General features: G+C 46.5%; 2 protein-coding genes across 6 annotated transcripts in view; one reads left to right on the top strand and one right to left on the bottom strand.

Moving 5' to 3' along the window:
- The window catches only part of LOC149358957 (cubilin-like), a 250,411-nt gene extending 236,748 nt beyond the window's left edge, over window positions 1-13,663 (top strand). For all 5 annotated transcript variants that reach the window (XM_089571125.1, XM_089571129.1, XM_089571126.1 and 2 more), the window contains 6 exons: window positions 676-893; window positions 2,406-2,573; window positions 3,329-3,458; window positions 4,555-4,622; window positions 5,033-5,146; window positions 5,832-13,663. In XM_089571125.1, coding sequence (XP_089427251.1) covers window positions 676-893; window positions 2,406-2,573; window positions 3,329-3,458; window positions 4,555-4,622; window positions 5,033-5,146; window positions 5,832-6,046 — 913 coding nt within the window. In that variant the 3' untranslated portion in view covers window positions 6,047-13,663. The remainder of the gene's footprint in view (window positions 1-675; window positions 894-2,405; window positions 2,574-3,328; window positions 3,459-4,554; window positions 4,623-5,032; window positions 5,147-5,831) is intronic.
- Window positions 13,664-14,755: 1,092 nt separating this feature from the next.
- Window positions 14,756-16,501, bottom strand: LOC149358956 (kelch-like protein 10). Its single transcript, XM_089568946.1, has one exon. It carries the CDS (start codon window positions 16,499-16,501, stop codon window positions 14,807-14,809), a length of 1,695 nt encoding a protein of 564 aa, XP_089425072.1. The 3' UTR covers window positions 14,756-14,806.
- Window positions 16,502-17,522: the final 1,021 nt, after the last annotated feature.

Here is a 17,522-nt window from a genome sequence, read left to right as displayed (position 1 = left end):
TAAAATACGTTATAAATTGAGAGGGAAATAACTAGAAGAATAAGAATGGGGTGGAGCGCATATGGCAGGTTCTCTCAGATCATGAATGGTAGCTTACCAATATCCCTGAAGAGAAAAGTATACAACAGCTGTATCTTACCGGTACTCACCTATGGGGCAGAAACGTGGAGGCTAACAAAGAGGGTTCAGCTTAAGTTAAGAACAACGCAGCGAGCTATGGAAAGGAAAGTGATAGGTGTAACGTGAAGAGACCGAAAGAGGGCGGAGTGGGTGAGGGAACAAACGCTGGTTAATGACATCTTAGTTGAAATCAAGAGGAAGAAATGGGCTTGGGCACGGCATGTAATGCGAAGGCAAGATAACCGCTGGTCCTTAAGGGTAACGGATTGAACTCCAAGAGAAAGCAAACGTAGCATCGGACGGCAGAAAGTTAGGTGGGCGGATGAGATTAAGAAGTTTGCGGGGATACAGTGGCGGCAATTGACTAAGGACAGGGTTAATTAGAGAGACATGGGAGAGGTCTTTGCCCTGCAGTGGGTGTAGTCAGGCTGATGATGATGATGATGATAAATTGCGTTGAAGACTGGGCAAAACGGTTAGGGAGGATATTTAAAATGGTCCTATAGTGTGCAAATAGTTCCCTCAAGCGTCGTACTCGCAATTTCCACCATGCAGCGAGGCGTGTGTCGAAGACTGGCTGGAGATCTACGAGGTGTCGACCAAGGGCGAGTCGAGCAAGATCGGCCGCTATTGTGCCAAGACAGCACCAGGACCCATCGTGTCCGACGCGGGTGTCAACATGATGAAAGTCATCCTGCACACCGACCAAACGGGGGTCGCCAGCGGTTTCAGCGCTACCTACTACTTCCTCAAGGATGTCAACAAGTTCGGAGGTGGGCCCGCAATTCGTCGTATTTGGTACTAGACCCACACAACATGCATTTTAACTTTACACTTTCTGTTTAAAGTGTCCGGCCTGAATTTAAAGGGGCTCTTAAAGAGGCTCCCAGTAGAAGTGCGGTATTCGTGGACTGGGATGTTAAAGGACGCCGTTTCAGGAATATCTTCCGGCACGAATTTTGTTGCGAAAGCAACACTACGAGAGTCGCCGAGCCATTTCGCGGAGCTGACGAAAGGCCATACCGCGCATGCGCGAGGAGCAGTGACATCACACGGCGCACAGGTGGCGCGCCGCCGCCGTCACTGCGCGGGTGACTCAGAAGTACCGCCGCCGCGCTCGCCAGTTGCGCATGCGCATAGCGTGTCAGGGCCGCCGCCGCTGCCGCGCGCTCTCCATCGCCTCTCTCTCTTCTCGTTGCTTTCGCAGTCCTCCAGATTTAACCAGAGCTAAACCACTGCCAATTTTTTTAATGCGTTGTGCAGAGGCTGAGTTATCACTAGTCAAAATTTTAAAATCTTGCTTTCAGCGTCTTCGCGCCTTTCGCTCTCATCTCGTTCCATCTTGCACACTCAAAAGTCGGCGCTCCTTCCCTGTCCCCACTACGAGAATTCCCCAGGGGGCGGAGCTTCCTAACCCGCCGGAACGACGCTGCTGTCTGGCCGCGGCCATGGTAGCTGCGTGACGTCTGAAAGAATCTAATCAACAGCGATCTCTGAACAAAATTACGCAGCAGCGCGCGACGGATGAGGGCGCGAGCATGAAAAAGTCTCCGAAAAGCACTCGCCAACTTGGACTCCCAATTGTGGGTTCTCTGCCGCGTTATTTGGCTCAGTTGCTCGTGACAACACAATGCAGTTATTCAGCTAGCTGATGGACTGTCCTCAGAAGGTGTTTCAGAGCCCCTCTAAATAGCGCATCACAAAGCTTAGCTAGCGATCGCACGGCACCCAAAGTGAGATGCGTGTTCTTTGAGTGATAGTTTTTTTTTTTTTTTGCATTTCCTCTGTTTCTAAACTTCAGTATTGCGGCCGTGCCCTTTTTTCGAGCCAGTCTGCGGGAGGCGGACGAATTTATTCTCTTGTCAGGCGTCGTGAGCTGAGGACAAAACTGGCTCCACTAACACTTGCCCTGTAACTGTAGCCATGCTACGTAGTATAGCACTACTGTGGACTTGTTGCGACTAACCGCCTCAAAATCTCGACTAGCAAGTTACAAAAAAATTTTTATCAGTACGAACCCTTCAACCAAGGCTCACTACACAGCAAGCAAGCATACTATGAGGGTAACAACAGCAAGAAACTCTGGCTTACTACTAGTCACATAGCTACTGAATGATTTAACGACATAGCACAGACACATTCGCGTAAAAGATCGAGCCAACAAAAATAGGTCTGCAACCTTAAGAGCTTTAGTGATTAGTGAGGGCTTAAGTGACTAATGATTAGCTGATTATTTGGCTTTGTGGTTAACGAAATAAACTTTTGCACTGCCCTTTGCCCTCCAGACTGTGGAGGTAACATCACCGGCGAGGAGAACGGGCTCATCACCAGCCCTGGCTACCCGAACCCGTACAAGAATGACCGGCAAATGTGCAACTGGTACGTCACTGTGCGGCCGGGACACAAGGTCTTTCTTCACTTCACGCTCTTCCTCATCGAGGGGCACCCTGGAGGTGAGAGCCAGTGGGGTCCTGTATATTCTTCCTGCATACACTCCTGTGGAAGTATAATCTCCTAAACATGCCTGAAGTATATGCTTAAGTATACGTGCGTTCGTTACGGAGTACCTAGAGCGTATGACACCGTATATGTTTCTAGATTTCCAAAACGTCCTATATTTCCTCTATATACTCCCGATTTTTTCTTTACGTTTGCGAACAGTACGGGAGCCCTACGGGAGCACGCAAAAGATCTAAGGACGTGTGCTCATTATTGTTATCGAAGGTTCCGCTTAATAACTCAATAGGACTGCGTCGTTGATGATGAACTGCACAAAATACGCTTCATTCTTGGGATTTAGGTATGTGTACAAGTTAGTCAAGAATTCTGTAATTTGTCACCGTAGCTCAAGCAAGCTAGGACCTGAGAAATGACCAAGAAACGTACTCATCGATCTTTAATACGTAATAGAAAATGTTTTTTTTTCTTACTGTGGTGACGCGAGGCTGATATCTTTGACTGCGACTGTCTTTGAATACTGTTCCTAGAGAAAGTATGCGCCACTCAAGAACACCACAAACTCAGGCAGAAAAGGCGCACGCGTCAGGTGCTTACAATTTGCTCATAAGCGTGCTTGTCATATCTCTAGCATTGTACAGAAACAGGAGTTCCCGTGAGATCCAACGTTTCTCTTGCATGGCAAGTTCGCTCTTACGTAAGACTCACTGGCGCATTAACCTTATTAATAAAATGGCCACGTGCTTTGCAGAGCGGGGATGCCCCAGCGCTGTGGTGCGCGTCTGGAAGAACCTCTCGGACGCCCCTCTTGAACTGTGCGGCGAGGGCCTCAGCAATGACACACGGGAGGTGATCTCCACATCTAACGTGCTCAAATTATCGTAAGTGCGCCCATACTGGGCTGTCCATTACTTTCATTGTACTTATGAAAGAAGCCAACAGCCACAGAAACCAAGGGGCACAGGGGATTTTTCAATTTTTATTTATTTATTTTGTGGTGTTGATCAATTTAGAATATTACTGAATATGTTATCGCTTAAAGCTAATTGATTAGAAAAGCAGAAGAAAAAACAACCACACGCCGCCGGTGGGATCCGAACCCACGACCTCCGGATTACTTGTTAGTCATGTTAACGACATTCAGGACCATAACTTATCAACAGCCATTTCGGAAACAAATTTCTGATGCCCTGAAGTGGAACCTTGAATGCATATGAAAGAAAAAGATAGCAACAGTAAATCCTGCAGAAGTGATGAGATAACGAAACACATGTACTTTATTTCAATTTAAGGAAATAGACTTTATAATGTGAATAATTTGGTCGAACTCGTAGTTTTAGCCCTCAATATGGACTGTGACAGCTTCTGTAGCTACTTAGCCAATAATTTCACCCATCCAAGCTGTGTCTATTTAATTTTGCCAGTAGACAATATTCGAGGAGGATATATTCGAAGACCGCTGGTCCTTAAGGGTAATAGAGTGGATTCCAAGAGAAGGTAAACGTAGCAGAGGGCGGCAGAAAGTTAGGTGGGCGGATGAGATTAAGACGTTAGTGGGGATACGATGGCCGCAGCTCACAAAGGACAGGATTAATTGGAGAGATGTGGAAGAGGCCTCTGCCCTGCAGTGGGCGTAGTCAGAACGCATGCGATGTGTTTTTGCTTAAATTAGTTTTGTAAAAAGTAACTTTACTATCGTGACCAATAGGAGGCGCACTATATTTGACAGTTGCCTCTAAGAAGTAGCAAAGGCGAAAGGTTTGAAAAGACAATGGTACCAGACCAGAAGTACAAGAACGAAATTTAGACCTAAAACTGAGCCCTTCAGGAAGGCCAAGTTATTATACGTTGAAACTTGACTGCGGTTAATAAGCGATATCTGTGCAATGGTCCCTTTTGAGGTATGTCTTCATACAGAAGCAACTTGTGTCGTAGGGATTGTTAGGAATGAAATGTTTCAAATGTAATTTCTTTCAGATTTATGACCGCACAAAAGGCTGTTGGAAACGGTGGATTTAGGGCTGTCTGGACAGAAATAAGAGAAGGTAACTATCTTTTCTGTATATTTCCTCGTATTTGTAATCACGGTTGCAAATTAGGTTATGCCATGGACATTAACAGTCTCAGCTACGTTATGGTGCACTGTGTATAATACTAAATGCTGCAGTTCGAGCCAGCGATGTGCAAACGTCTTGCACTTCCAGTCGTTATATTTAAAAATTCGCAGGTTGTAGCAGCAGCAAGGCAATCATTTTTACAAGTTGCTTAAATGTTCTGACTGAACCTGCTAAGTACAGAGCGGCGTGCAAAATTAAAAGCACGCATAAAACCTGGCCACATCAGGTAACACAAATTTCCAATTTATTACCACGCATCATCATTTAGGTGCTGCGGAGTCCTTCATTGCCACCTGCAAGTCGCTTAACCTAATGCGGCATGCATCATTTGTTTTCAGATCCCGGCTGCGACGAGATAAGGTGCGCCCTTACTGGTTACTGCATATCTTCACGTCTCAGGTGCAACGAGTTACCAAACTGCGGAAGTAGCGACAACACTGACGAGGACGATTGTGAGCTAAACTCTTGTTTTCTTTTTATCCATCCTTTCTGTGCTAGAAATTTATAGTCGTTACATGTTCGTGAGCCAACACTGAACATTCGTGGGTTGTCAGTATAATTAGGGCAATTTTCTTTTTATTTTTATCATGCTCCTAAGGGGCAATCAAGAATGCTTCCGTGGCTCTCAAATATAATGTTTTCATATCGAAACGGGAAAAGAAGACGTCATTAAAAAATAACAATCTCACGTCTTTTTACTTTTTTTTCCTTCTGCGGTTCTTTTTTCTAAGAACACAAGTGCGCAAAATCTAGCGAAGCAATCATAAAGAACAAGAGTATTTCATGCTTGAATCCAATGTCAGTGAACTTTCGTAGCCGAGTAGGGCGAGCACTTGCGAACGCATCTTGTAAAGCGTGCAGCTTTACGCACCGACACTGTGTGAGAAAAAGCAAACTTTACAAATATTCTCGTGAATGAGTGAGCGATTGATTGACTGACTGGCTGAATGACAAACTGATTAATTGATCCATTAATTGATTAATTAATTAATTACTGTATAATTAATTAATGATGCAAAGATAGATAGATAGATTGATTGATTGATTGATTGATTGATTGATTGATTGATTGATTGATTGATTGCCGTCTTGAGGAGCGGTTGCGCATGCTCACTATGGACTCCCCTCTCTCCGCAGGCGTGCGCAGTCCCGAGCTCAATCTGTACCTGGTGGGCGGCGTGTCCTCCGGCTGCGTGGCCTTCACACTGCTCACGCTGTGCCTGGTGTGCCGTAGCCGGCGGAGACGGCGGCGCCGCCGCAGGCGCCCGCCTTTCGGAGACCGGCCACCGCTGCGCCCACCGCCGCCCAGCGAGGTGCCCGCCATGCACTTCGTCTCCATGGACACCGTGTGACTAGAGACCACCGTCTAAGAGCGTCCTCGAAGGCCCAAGGAACGGTTCCCCAACTGCTCCCCTCCCCACGAAGCCACGCAGGGGTGGGAGAACAAGCCCACTTGTGGAAAGGAGGAAGCTATACGGAATCCAATACGCTGCAAGAGCTTTGCTACAAATACTGCCCCGCGACTATACCTTTTGACCCATCTACGAGTGGGCAGAAAATAAGTATTGCTTAGTCGGTTTACTCTCTACTGGGTGTAAGCGAAGTGATGTGCCCAGAGTTACCGCGCAGAAAACAGTTTTCTCCTCGTCTGCACTGTCATCTCAGAATTCCAGCGTACGTGATGCCCGAGAACGGAGGATGACCACGACCACAGCCGTAGACAACTTATCGGCGTAACCCTGCTTTTGCACACATGCAGATCGCCAGCAACTTTTTGTCCGTATGATTTCGTCCATGCCTTCCATGTTCTCGTCCGTATGTTTCATCTCCACGAACGCGTACATGACAGGATGTGGTAGGGCTGCGTGTTTTTGCAAGACGTAAGCAGCGTATTGGAATCTGTATGGTTTTTCTCCTCTCAGAGAGCCAGTCACTCAGTGGACACAAGAGGCACGCTGAGCTGACGCACTTAAGTGTTGGGCATAGTAGTCTATCTCTCAACCAGCTACCTCACAGGTGATATAATTTCTACAAGTCATGAAATTTAGTGGACAATATGTATCGTTAATTCATTGCTGTATTATAACGCTCAAATGCCTCACGTCTTCCACTGAAGTAGGTGTCGTTTTACCTTTATTGCGAACCACAAGATGACTAACTTGGCATCCTATAGAGTGTCTGTGACATCGTAATGGATCTAGCAGTAGCAAACGTCTAGTTATCTGTACCTCTAGCGGTGACGTGAATACGCTAAGTTTGAAAATTAAAGAGTATGTGAAATCCTTGCTGATACGCAGATGTGGTGGCAGACAGTCGGTGAGTTAGCGATTTGAGAGATGCACTTTTTCTCTTCTATTGCCAGCACCTAAAGGCGTCGGTCCCAGCGTATGCGCTTCCACTCCTAACCTGACTAAGGTGAATCACGTGATACTTGGACAAAGAGCCGTGTGCGCGGAAGTTCCACGCAACAACTCGCTTCCGCTGCGGCGACACAGGCTTCGTCTTCTTCCCATTGCCACAGTTCAGTGCCAAATAGAGTATCGACTGCGCAGCGCTTCCTGACACGACGTGGTCTCACGTAGAGGGCGCCCTGCAGTGAAAACGCTCGGCGCCGAGGGCAAGCATACGAACCGGCGCTGGCGTAAGCAGCACGTCACCAAGGGAAGTTAACCGAACTCTATCACGGCGGCCCGACGCGCGTTAGCAAGTAGCGGGTACAGGTGAAAGCTGACGAGATCGAGCTCTACAACCCAAGCAGCGCTCCCTCCTTACCGGGTTCTGTTTTACCCCTTCTCTTCAGCGCTGTAGCTCAAAGACGAGTCTAGAGCCAACTAACGAACCAGCTCGTCCACATTTCCGAAGCAGGTAAAAGGAAACCGTGACTGTGAAAAAACAGTCTGTCACTCATCGCTGCGCACGTTATATTGCAAACTACAGCTTTGAAGAGAAGCCTTTCTGCGTGTCTGAGATGCAGCAGTAATATGCAGCGTTAGGCAGCGCGCGCAGCCACCATGCAACTATGATCTGTGAATTTATACTGGAGGCTCGGGTCCTTTCATAAAACAGGAAATATCACTCAGTGAGGAACTGGTGACGCCGTGTGGCTCTGCTAAGAGAAGCCAACTCATGCGGGCCGCAGGTAATGAGAGCGTGTATTTTTAACGTACCATCATGCATACTAACGACGCGATCCTGGCCACCTGTTTCTCACGGAAGCTACAACGGTTTTCCCGTCATAAAGCTAGCTCATTTGGAATTATGTTGCAGGATCACTCATTACCAGCTACTGGGTAGTTTCGCTGTTCTTAAATTCAAAAGAAGAAAACTTGAATGAATCTTGGAAAGAGAAGAGCTTGGGTATTCAGCGTTGGTTCTTGCACACTAGAATCTACGTTACGAACTCCAGTACAACTTGAATTCTGGTGAACGCAAGAATGACAATACTGAATTAGCAAACGCAGCATAGGCAGCATTTTAATCTTTCAATTAGAATTTTATGTTGCTTTAGTGTGTCGTGTTCAACCCGAGCTCATTTCATTGGTCATTAAATTACGGTCACGCATGATGAAAAATATTGCAGGTGCGGCAAGAAGTCGATAATTGCTCTAGGAGGGGAGTGAATATTTTATAGTTTTGCTTTAATGTTCACGGGCACTAAGACCGATGGGAAGCGATGAAGACGACAATGCAATAATGCACTGCGAACTCAAAGGCACTGTTGATTTTGATTTTTTTTTTGTTCTCCTAGCAAGGTTGTTAGCGCTGCTAGAGCAACAACAGTTTCCCACCACTCCAAGGAAAAATTTTTGTCTTTCAGATTGTGATGCCGTTATAAGTGTTCGATAGTGCCGGTGCTTTCAATGTAGATATGGTGTTGTTTTGAGGAAGATATGCATCTCAAATGCTGCGAAGTTCTAGTCAATAAGATATGTTATCTGTTATTCACAAATAGCTACAGGTAACCTGAAAGTAATGGTTCCAGAATTTTGATGGCGTGTTAGGCGAATTGCGGCTACTTGTCCAGCCGGCCGCAAAACAAGTCCATTATTCAAGAGCATGGCGCCACGGCCATCGATGCAACGCACCGAACTCTACACTAGTCGGGTGTACTCGATCTGTACATAAGACGGACGTTTTGCTGGCCACCGCTTAAGAAGGTTGCGATATACAGTGACTCAGTCTTGGCAGCAGCGACATTAACTTTCTGCGCTGCTATGTAGGCTATACAATTGAATCGCACAACCTCTAAGAAAGGAAGAAAAAATATCGCACCATCGCAGAATGAAGAGAGATGTACGACACTGTTCGCTGTCTAGTCGCTGTTTACCTGTCACAACCCGTCAAACAAGTTAGGAGAATTCTTCAAAATGCGCTCTATGTTCATCGCGACGTTGTTTCGCGCGTCGTTATCGTTTTTCCTCTACTATCCGTGGTCTGTGTTTCGCTTGCTTTGCCTGCAAGCTTTCCTAGGTGCTGCTCCTCGGTCTCTATACGAGAAGGAGATGCTTTAAGCTGAAACAAAGATGCAGTGCTTTCTATCCGTAACACGCTGTGAACCGCGCTAAGGCACTGCTATCTTGCACAGTGCGATTTCCTGCCCCTGGCTCAATACGAAAGTTGAAGGGGCAGGAGAAGTTGCCAAAAAGAACGAAGAAAAAAAGAAACTCAGCAGTCTGAGAGCTCACTCGCTGCCATCTCCGGGAAGAAGCCAACAACATACGTCGCTCTGGACTCCTGTGTGCGGACTTTGAGAAAGGCAGGTGAAGAGAGACCTCGGTGACGAGTGGCAGAGAGGCGAGACGCCGTGCGCGCTGCAGTTTGAAAAGGGACCGCCCAACTCGTACCCTTTTAATCTCCCGTCCCGTGTGTACCGGCCCCTGTAAACACTAACGCCGTCAAAATCGTCATCATCTTCATCATTGTCGTCATCATTGTGGTCGTTGGAGGTCAACCGCTGCGAAGAAGCCGGCGATGGCGTCGTCACAACAGACTCGACATCGCTACCTAGACGAATCAGCTGGAGAATCATCGTATTCTGTCTCGACAAGGCTCAATTTTCGCCTCTTTCTTCCTGTTCCGTTTTAGTGCTTACCGCTAAATTTACTGGGTGTAACAAGAAAAAAAACCTATGATGGAATCTCGTTAATTCGAACTCACTTATTTCGAACTTCCGGTTTGTTTGAACAGACGGTTTTGCCCCGTCGGCATCACGAATATAAAGAAGAGCCCGATAAGGCTCTTCCCTCATTCAAGCTCCACACTTTTCAAAACAAAATTTCGGTCTCCTTCGAGTTCGAATTACCGATGTTCGATTGTATATACATGTGGTACCCTGCTGCCAGTATAGCAGTGTGCATCTTGAGAACGGAGAGAAAGAGCAGTACCTCCCTACTGAAACTTTCCATGTGATCAGCTCGTGTAGAACTATGGGAATATGGAGTCCATAAGATATGGAAAAATATAGGGAAATCTATATCTTTTCTGTACGGTGTCCATAAGCTTTCTGCATAATTTCTATACGATTTCCATATATAGAATGTACATCATGTCATATGGAGTCCGTAAGTTTCGATACGTGCTTCCGTATAGTCCATATCGACTCCCTATGCTCCTTACTGACTCCATAAAATTTCTTATCGAAACGTATGAAATTATGGAACTGGTCATATGGAACCTTTCAGTAGGGCTGTAAAAACAAACTGAAAAGTGACTATTAGTATTCCTGGGATAATGTGCACCAGGCATTAAAGAAGCATTGGAGAATATCAGAGTATTTTTGCAACATTAGCGCGTTATTTAATTTGCGGCTTTACTGGAATTTACAATAAAAAGAAGGGGCTGACGTGTTTTTTTTTTTTTTCGTAAAACTTTTTCTCGCACGAGTGCAGTCCTTCAGTCGACAAGTGTTCTCTTTACATAAGGAATAAAAGATGTTAGTAATAAATGGGGCAAAACAGGAAAAACTTGGTGCAGCTCAGCACAATGTTGAGAGGCTAGTTTACATCGACCGTGACAGCGAGTACATTAACCGTTGATGTATACCGAACATGTATACTGAAAGTCACCCGCTCTACATTTCCTACAGAATTTCCGGAACCTTTATTTTGTTTCTCTAGAAAGGGCAATTTATACATTAACTTTGCAATGCGCAGGCAGTAAAAGGTGGATTAAAGGAACTGAACTCCAGGCTTTTCCAAAAGGTGTGGAGCGACGCTAGTTGGATCATGACTTAACTTGACAAGAGAGTCTTTTGGACTGTTTACAAATATTCTATATCTTAGTTTTAACTATATTCTGCACTGTGTGCATATTTAAAAAACCTCCCTATCAAATAACGCAAAAAATTCTGTCATCACAACAGAATTTGTGTAGTGTTTTTGGCCGTGAACTTATCACAACAATAGCCATTTTTGTAGTAACAACAGAATTTTCTATAGTACTGTGCTGCCATATGACAGAATGACAAAGCACTGTGTTGTACCTTGGATGCGATTCTATGCTCTTTTTTTCGACTAGGTTACAGATTCATTGAGTAAATATAGTCGTTGTGCAGTTAAAATTTGCAAATTAGGCCAATTAGTTCTCTAATTTATAAAAAGGATAAAAGTGAGCCCACCTGCTGCTCATACAATTTATACTTAACAAAATTCAAACTCACCCTATCAACAACTGATGTAGCACTACGGGATTTTAGGATGCTTTCCCGGGAAGATCAGTGCCCATATTGAGTGCCCGCTGCATCTGAGGCAGCTGGCACGCATTGCCTTAGAGAAATGTGCTGGGGAATGGGTTTTGGCGTATTACTGTGAAGATCTGATATTCTCTTTTGAGCAGAAATGGTGACATTGGCTATTGCATAGTCTTTGTCGTACATATATGCTAATACACAAGACATTCTAGTGGATTAACAGTAACGATTAAGAATTATCCGTTTTCATAATGCTAAGAGCTTGCTGGCAGCGACCACCACTTTTTGTCGATAGTTGGTTTTAACGATTCGGCGTCACACTCCCAACACGGAATCATTTCTCCATGTCATATAATAGGATGCGATTTGCTCTGTTGCGGGCGGTTAGGAAGGTGATGGAATGCATGGTTGTTTGGGGCGTTGTGGCTAACGTTGAGTGAACATGTTTGACAGCGTTGCCAGTTCTTCGGAAGCGTGTTATTCTTGTAGCCCTTTGCTCGAAGTCACACATTACACACATGTTTATATACAGTCAAACACGGCAAACCATCTATATGTACATGATCGCGTGCCACACTCTTGGGCGTTGTTGTGTGCGTGTGGTGTGTATGAGTGTGTATGTAGCATGACCTCGTTTACGTATTAATAAAAAATGCAGAAAAACTAGCAAAAAACGTCGACGCGAGCTATCGTCGAAGAAAGTTGCCCATATCGCATTTGCTTCAGTTTGAGAAATGTTCGCGTCTAGCCTCTTTAAGTTAGCTTTTATCTTGTCGATCATGAAAACAGCCTTCAGCGATCAGCTCCAAGTTTGATACTGAAAACAGCTTCACGAAAAAAAAAGAAGAAAATAAGAGGCATGCTGTGCCCTTCGGTTCGTCGTCGAGACCCGTATATACATAATCGGAAGTTGAAAACATATTTCCGTTCAGGGCTTTTAATAGCGACCGCGGTGAAACACCGTTAGTCCAGAAAAACTCACAAAATATCTGTTCGAAATCACACGTACTGTAAAACGTTCTCACACGTGATTCGTTCCGAAGCGTTGAGTGCTTGGATCCGTAAAAATAATAATGTTAATGTCCATGAATTCGTGTTTCACGTAATTATTTCATCGCGTGCCTAGAAAATTCAGGTTTGTTGCCCTCACTGTAAGAGGATCAGTACCAAAATTGAGCCGAGATAAAACGAGTACGTTACGCTTTTTCTTTGACAGCAATAATCCTGTCGACCTCGGCTGCGAAACAATGTTCGCCACAGAGCTGTCTGACCACACAATTTGCTGAACTCCCCACACGGCCCACAGATGGGAATCCGGCACCCTATTTGGTCCAAAGCTGGAGAATTAGCTGACTGTGACGCCTGCTGCGGCATTCAGGCGAACTGCTCAGAGTTAGTCTGAACATAAATATAACAAGGAAAGAAAGGTTCAGTGTGCTAATAGGTGGCGCCACCATCTATTTACACAAACTGCTGCTACAGGTGATGCCTAAATTTTGATTCATAGTTTTGTAACTGACGGGATTAAGGATATCTGGCTTAGAAGGAACTGTGTGCACTCTTAATTGGCACAGTGGTGCAGTGTTCCCACCTACTATCTTATGGCGTGGTCGAAGTCTGCGAATACTGGGGTACTCAGCGTTAGGCGGCGGACTGTTTGCGAGAAAATATTTTGCGCTTATTTTATTTTTTAGTTTTTTACATTTTGAAGCAGTCATTCCTTAATGCTCTTTAAGTGTTGTCCTCCGTTAACACGCTTCTCTGAACATTGGCCAACTTCGAGATTGCTCAAAACCGGTTGTGGTTGCTACGAGGTGTGTCGCCCCCGCTTTGGTGTTGTCAAATATCGTTTCTGGCGTCCTGGGTGCTGATAACGACTGGTCGACATGCGACGCTTTAGATGCATGTTTATTACTGCTGCTTCGTTTATTTATGATATTAACCAGAAAGTCCTTTCATGTATTCGTGCTGTAAGCTAAACAAAAAAAAAATGATACGTTATTCACTTTACGTCCATGCCACAACCGTTCATCACGGGACGAACGCCGATTGCCGGTCACCTTCCAGAGCCGGAATTTTGGCGATTGGTTGCAGCGCACGAGAGTCCGTTCGATCATATGCCTCAAGTTTTTTTGTTTTTTTGTCGATGTTACCGACGAGTTTGCGGGAAAAGAAAAGTGGCATTTTATTGTAGAAAAATCTAAAAAAAAACTGTGTCTCGGCGATGCGTGACAAGTGTGTACGTGCTTTAGTTTCTAGTAAAATGGTTTTAAAAACAGAACCGTTGCGTCCGCTTGGATTTCATTCAATACACATGGCTGGCGCCGCTGGAAGACCATATTGAATAGAAGTATACTGGGAGGCAGTAGTGGCGCTTGTAAACATGAAGTACTCGTAGCTTTCAGCTTTCGTCAAGCTAAGACATCCTCCAGATATCACGACGAAGTTGGCTCCTTTTGTATTTTGACTAGGATGTCATTGACCCGCCTTTTTTTCCCTGGCCCACTCTGCCCTCTTCCTGTCTTTCGACGTTGCAACAATCATTACCCTTTCCATAGCACGCTGCGCTGTCCTCAATTAAATCGATCCCTTTTCGTTAGCCTCCGTGTTTCTGCACCACAGGTAAGTACCGGTAAGATACAGCTAATACATTCTTTTCTCCTGAGGAATATTGGTAAACTACCATTCATGATCTGAGAGAACGTGCCAAATGCGCCCCACATCATTCGTATTCTTATATATACCACAGAATTTCTCAATCCTCCCTAGAGGGGAAGCTAGCACCACCTATACACGGGTTTCTAAACGAGCACATCATCATCCGCCGCGAGAATGCCGGGAAGACGGGGCTTCTTATCTGGCTTTACTAGTGTTGGATTGAAAACGTGGATTCCGCTCCTGAATCGACAGCTGCGCCGCCATACCTGCGCCGCGATGCTCTCCTCTTCGCGCAGGTGAAATTATTTTAATAGTGCGCTTTTAATTTCAATAATAAAATTAACTCAAGTGTTAAGCTGGTATGGAAACTTTCACATTTCTTCAAGGGTTGCCGCAAGAACAGTCGTATTGTTTGGCTGAATCGCCATTTAATGTCCAACAGTAGCCAAGCCAAGGTTTTGAACTTTGCTGCTCCTTTGTCCAATAGCCCTGTGGGGAACGCTTGAGGGCTGGGTTTTTGACTAAGCCCTCCCGGGAAGGATTTGGACTTTGCTATTAAATAAAGTCCATTCTCTCTATCTCTCTGGTGATCTTAAATATACGTCAGTCATGGCTTACAGCTGTTGTGCCCGGACAAAATCAAAACCATGACTTTGACGCCGAGAACCGCAAATGTAGGCGTTAAATGCATCATTGCTTTAAAAAAAAAGTAAACTCTATATAGAACGTTTAAACTTATCATTGAATTTCTTGCAGTTGAGAGCTTTCACAACACTGCGCAAGCGAGTTTTGAGCCCATGTGGTTAGGCCTGTTGATGTAGTCCTTGGCATTAGGCAAGTTCCTGAGCACACAGGCCGAGTAAAACCATCGCGGAGGCGCGTAACCCGGAACCGCGTGCCACTTCCGGTCGTCGCCCGAAAAATACTCGAGGCAGCGTTTGTAGTCCTTCTGGTTGGCCTCGCCGATGGCGTAGATCTTGTCGTCCAGGACAACCGCCACGACCTTGTCCGTAAAGATCATGGTCTTGGAGCCCTTGGACCATTTGCCACTCTTTGGGTCGTAGACCTCGCAGATGTTCGCCTTGCACGATAGGCCACCCACCACGTAGATTTTGTCTCTGTACGTCACCAGGCTGTGGAAGAGCCGTTCGGTCTTCATAGGAGCTACAAGAGTCCACCTGTCGTTCATGGGATCATATGCCTCTGCGGACCGAAGTAGGTCTTCGGTGGACAAACCGCCCACTATATAGACACGTCCCGCACAGGAGGTGGCGCTGGCGCCGAGCCGAGGGTGGTTCATGCGACCTATAGTTCGCCACGAGTCCTTGACCGTGTCGTATTCTTCGGCCGTGTCAAGCGTGACCATCCCGTTGGGCGAGCCACCGATACAGTAAACGCAGTGATCGAGAACGGCTATGCCAAAGAACGCCCGCAGATGCTTCATGGGCGTTATGGGCAACCACTTTACGGAGACCGCGTCGAAACAGTAGCAGAACGGGCTCAGCTTGGCGATGTCGGCACCCATGACGTAGATTCTGTGTCCCACAGAGACGCACTGCAGGCCGAAGACTAGATCCTGCCTGAAGTCCGTTTGCACAGTGTTCCATTCGTTGGTCTTGTGGTCGTATACTTCCCAGGTGTTGCTCTTATATCCGCGGTGAATCCCGCCGTAGACGAACATGATATCAGCTGGCACTCGTTGCACGAATAAGCTGCGGCTTGGATTTAAAATGCGCGCCTCGTGTTCAGACTGCTGAATCCTGTGACAGCGCTTGACGATCGTCTTGCAGAGGGGATCGTTGGAGACGAGCGGGTTCCGCATGACAACCTTTCTCAAGTAGCTCCCCTTCATAAGACAGAGCCGGATGTGCGGCAGCAGCCTATTTAAGCACATTGTGCGCTCTTTAAGACTCGCCTTGATCCAGAACACTGTGGCTTCCCAGACGACCTCTTCCCTGTGTACCTTGAGCTCGTCCGACGCCAACAAGCTCTCTAGGTTCTGCAGGCTCAACCTGCGGAAGTCGCCTTTTTTCGCGTACACCCGCTCGAAATTGTCCAGCATGAAACGGAGCGCCTGCTTGTGTAATGGTTCCAGGTGAAAGAAGAGCGCCATTTCGAGGACCATGACGCAATTCTCCACGTCCACGTTTCGCGACATGAACGCACAGCACTCACTGAGCAGGCCATGGACGAGCAACTGGTCCGCGGCAACGGTGAGGTCTTCGACATTGTCGGCCGTGATCGCCGCGTCGCCGATGCTCGCGTAATTCACGACGGCCTTCAGCGCCTCCTTGCTCACCCCGGGGATGATGAAGTCACCTCGACTCGCCTGGGACAGCGGCCCGTTGAAGAGCGCGTCGAAGTACTCGCTGCAGGCGCTGAGGTTCTCCTTGAGCACAGCAAAACACCCGCCATCGGAGGTTCGCAGAAGGGCCACTGGGGTCGGGGCAGCATCGCTCATGACTCGAGGAGTCGCGTCCGACGGCTGCTCTGTACGGCGAGTTCTGGCGGTCAGTGTCTCCCGTTGCCGCTTTGTTTACCGCGACGGGCAGCTGGTCAGAATCGAAGTGCCGGAACGAATGTGAGTCGAAGGATGAACTCGCCTTTGTCTCTTGGTGAACGCGCAGGCTGTGAAATCCAGAGGAGCGAGAATTTAGACGCGTCGTAAATAGAATTTAGTCTTGCTTCCCGGGGTCTCGCGGTGATCGCAGCGAGAGCGAAGGGTGGGGCCAAGGCGCAAAGCGCGCGCGAATGTCGGTGTTAGTGAAAGCAAAGAAGTTTGGCTTAATCTCAAATTTTGGGGGGCTGTTCTTGTGTAGGTGACGGAGTCATTAATTGAACGCGCTGCTGGCAGTCCCACCAGAATGCTGCAGGAGTCGCTGCTTTAATTTTATTAAAGTTGCGCTTGCTACATTCGCCTTTGTCGCTGCGGTGTTCCATTTAAAAATTACGTCCCGACTGGCCGAACTCTCTGTTCTCCTGCAGCAAAGGATGCTGCTCTAGATTGTCTCCGTAAGATAGATCAGAACCCCTCTGAAACAGAAGCAGACTGATATTACTTACGAATAGTTTGCTATTATTTATCTCTTCTTCTTTTGTGTGTGATTTTGTGTTCTCGCACCGAGTGTCAAGAGCGTCGTTTTCTTCCTGCACACTTGTGTTTCTTTTGCACGTCCTGTTTGAATTTGTAGATGATGATGATGAAAACATTTTTAATTATACCTAAAATCGGCGGTCGGCCTCGTATACTGGGAGGCCATTGGATCTTGCAGCTGCTCTTTCCCTTTCGGTCAGCTCCTGATGAATTTTCTAGTCTAAGCTGGACAGCAATTCCTCCCACAGCTCAATAGTTGGTTCTTCTATCCTTTCTGCTTCCGTGTTGTCTTGGCAGGCCCAAACCATGTGGTATAGCTCCGCGTCTATGCCACAGTGTGCGCATTGATACTCACAGTCTTCTGGGTAGATTGTGTCGTCCTTTTTGG

Source organism: Amblyomma mixtum, chromosome 2, assembly GCF_055824585.1.
Source record: "Amblyomma mixtum isolate Tamu chromosome 2, ASM5582458v1, whole genome shotgun sequence".
NCBI classification, from domain to species: domain Eukaryota; kingdom Metazoa; phylum Arthropoda; class Arachnida; order Ixodida; family Ixodidae; genus Amblyomma; species Amblyomma mixtum.
This window is presented reverse-complemented; position numbering and strand designations above follow the sequence as displayed.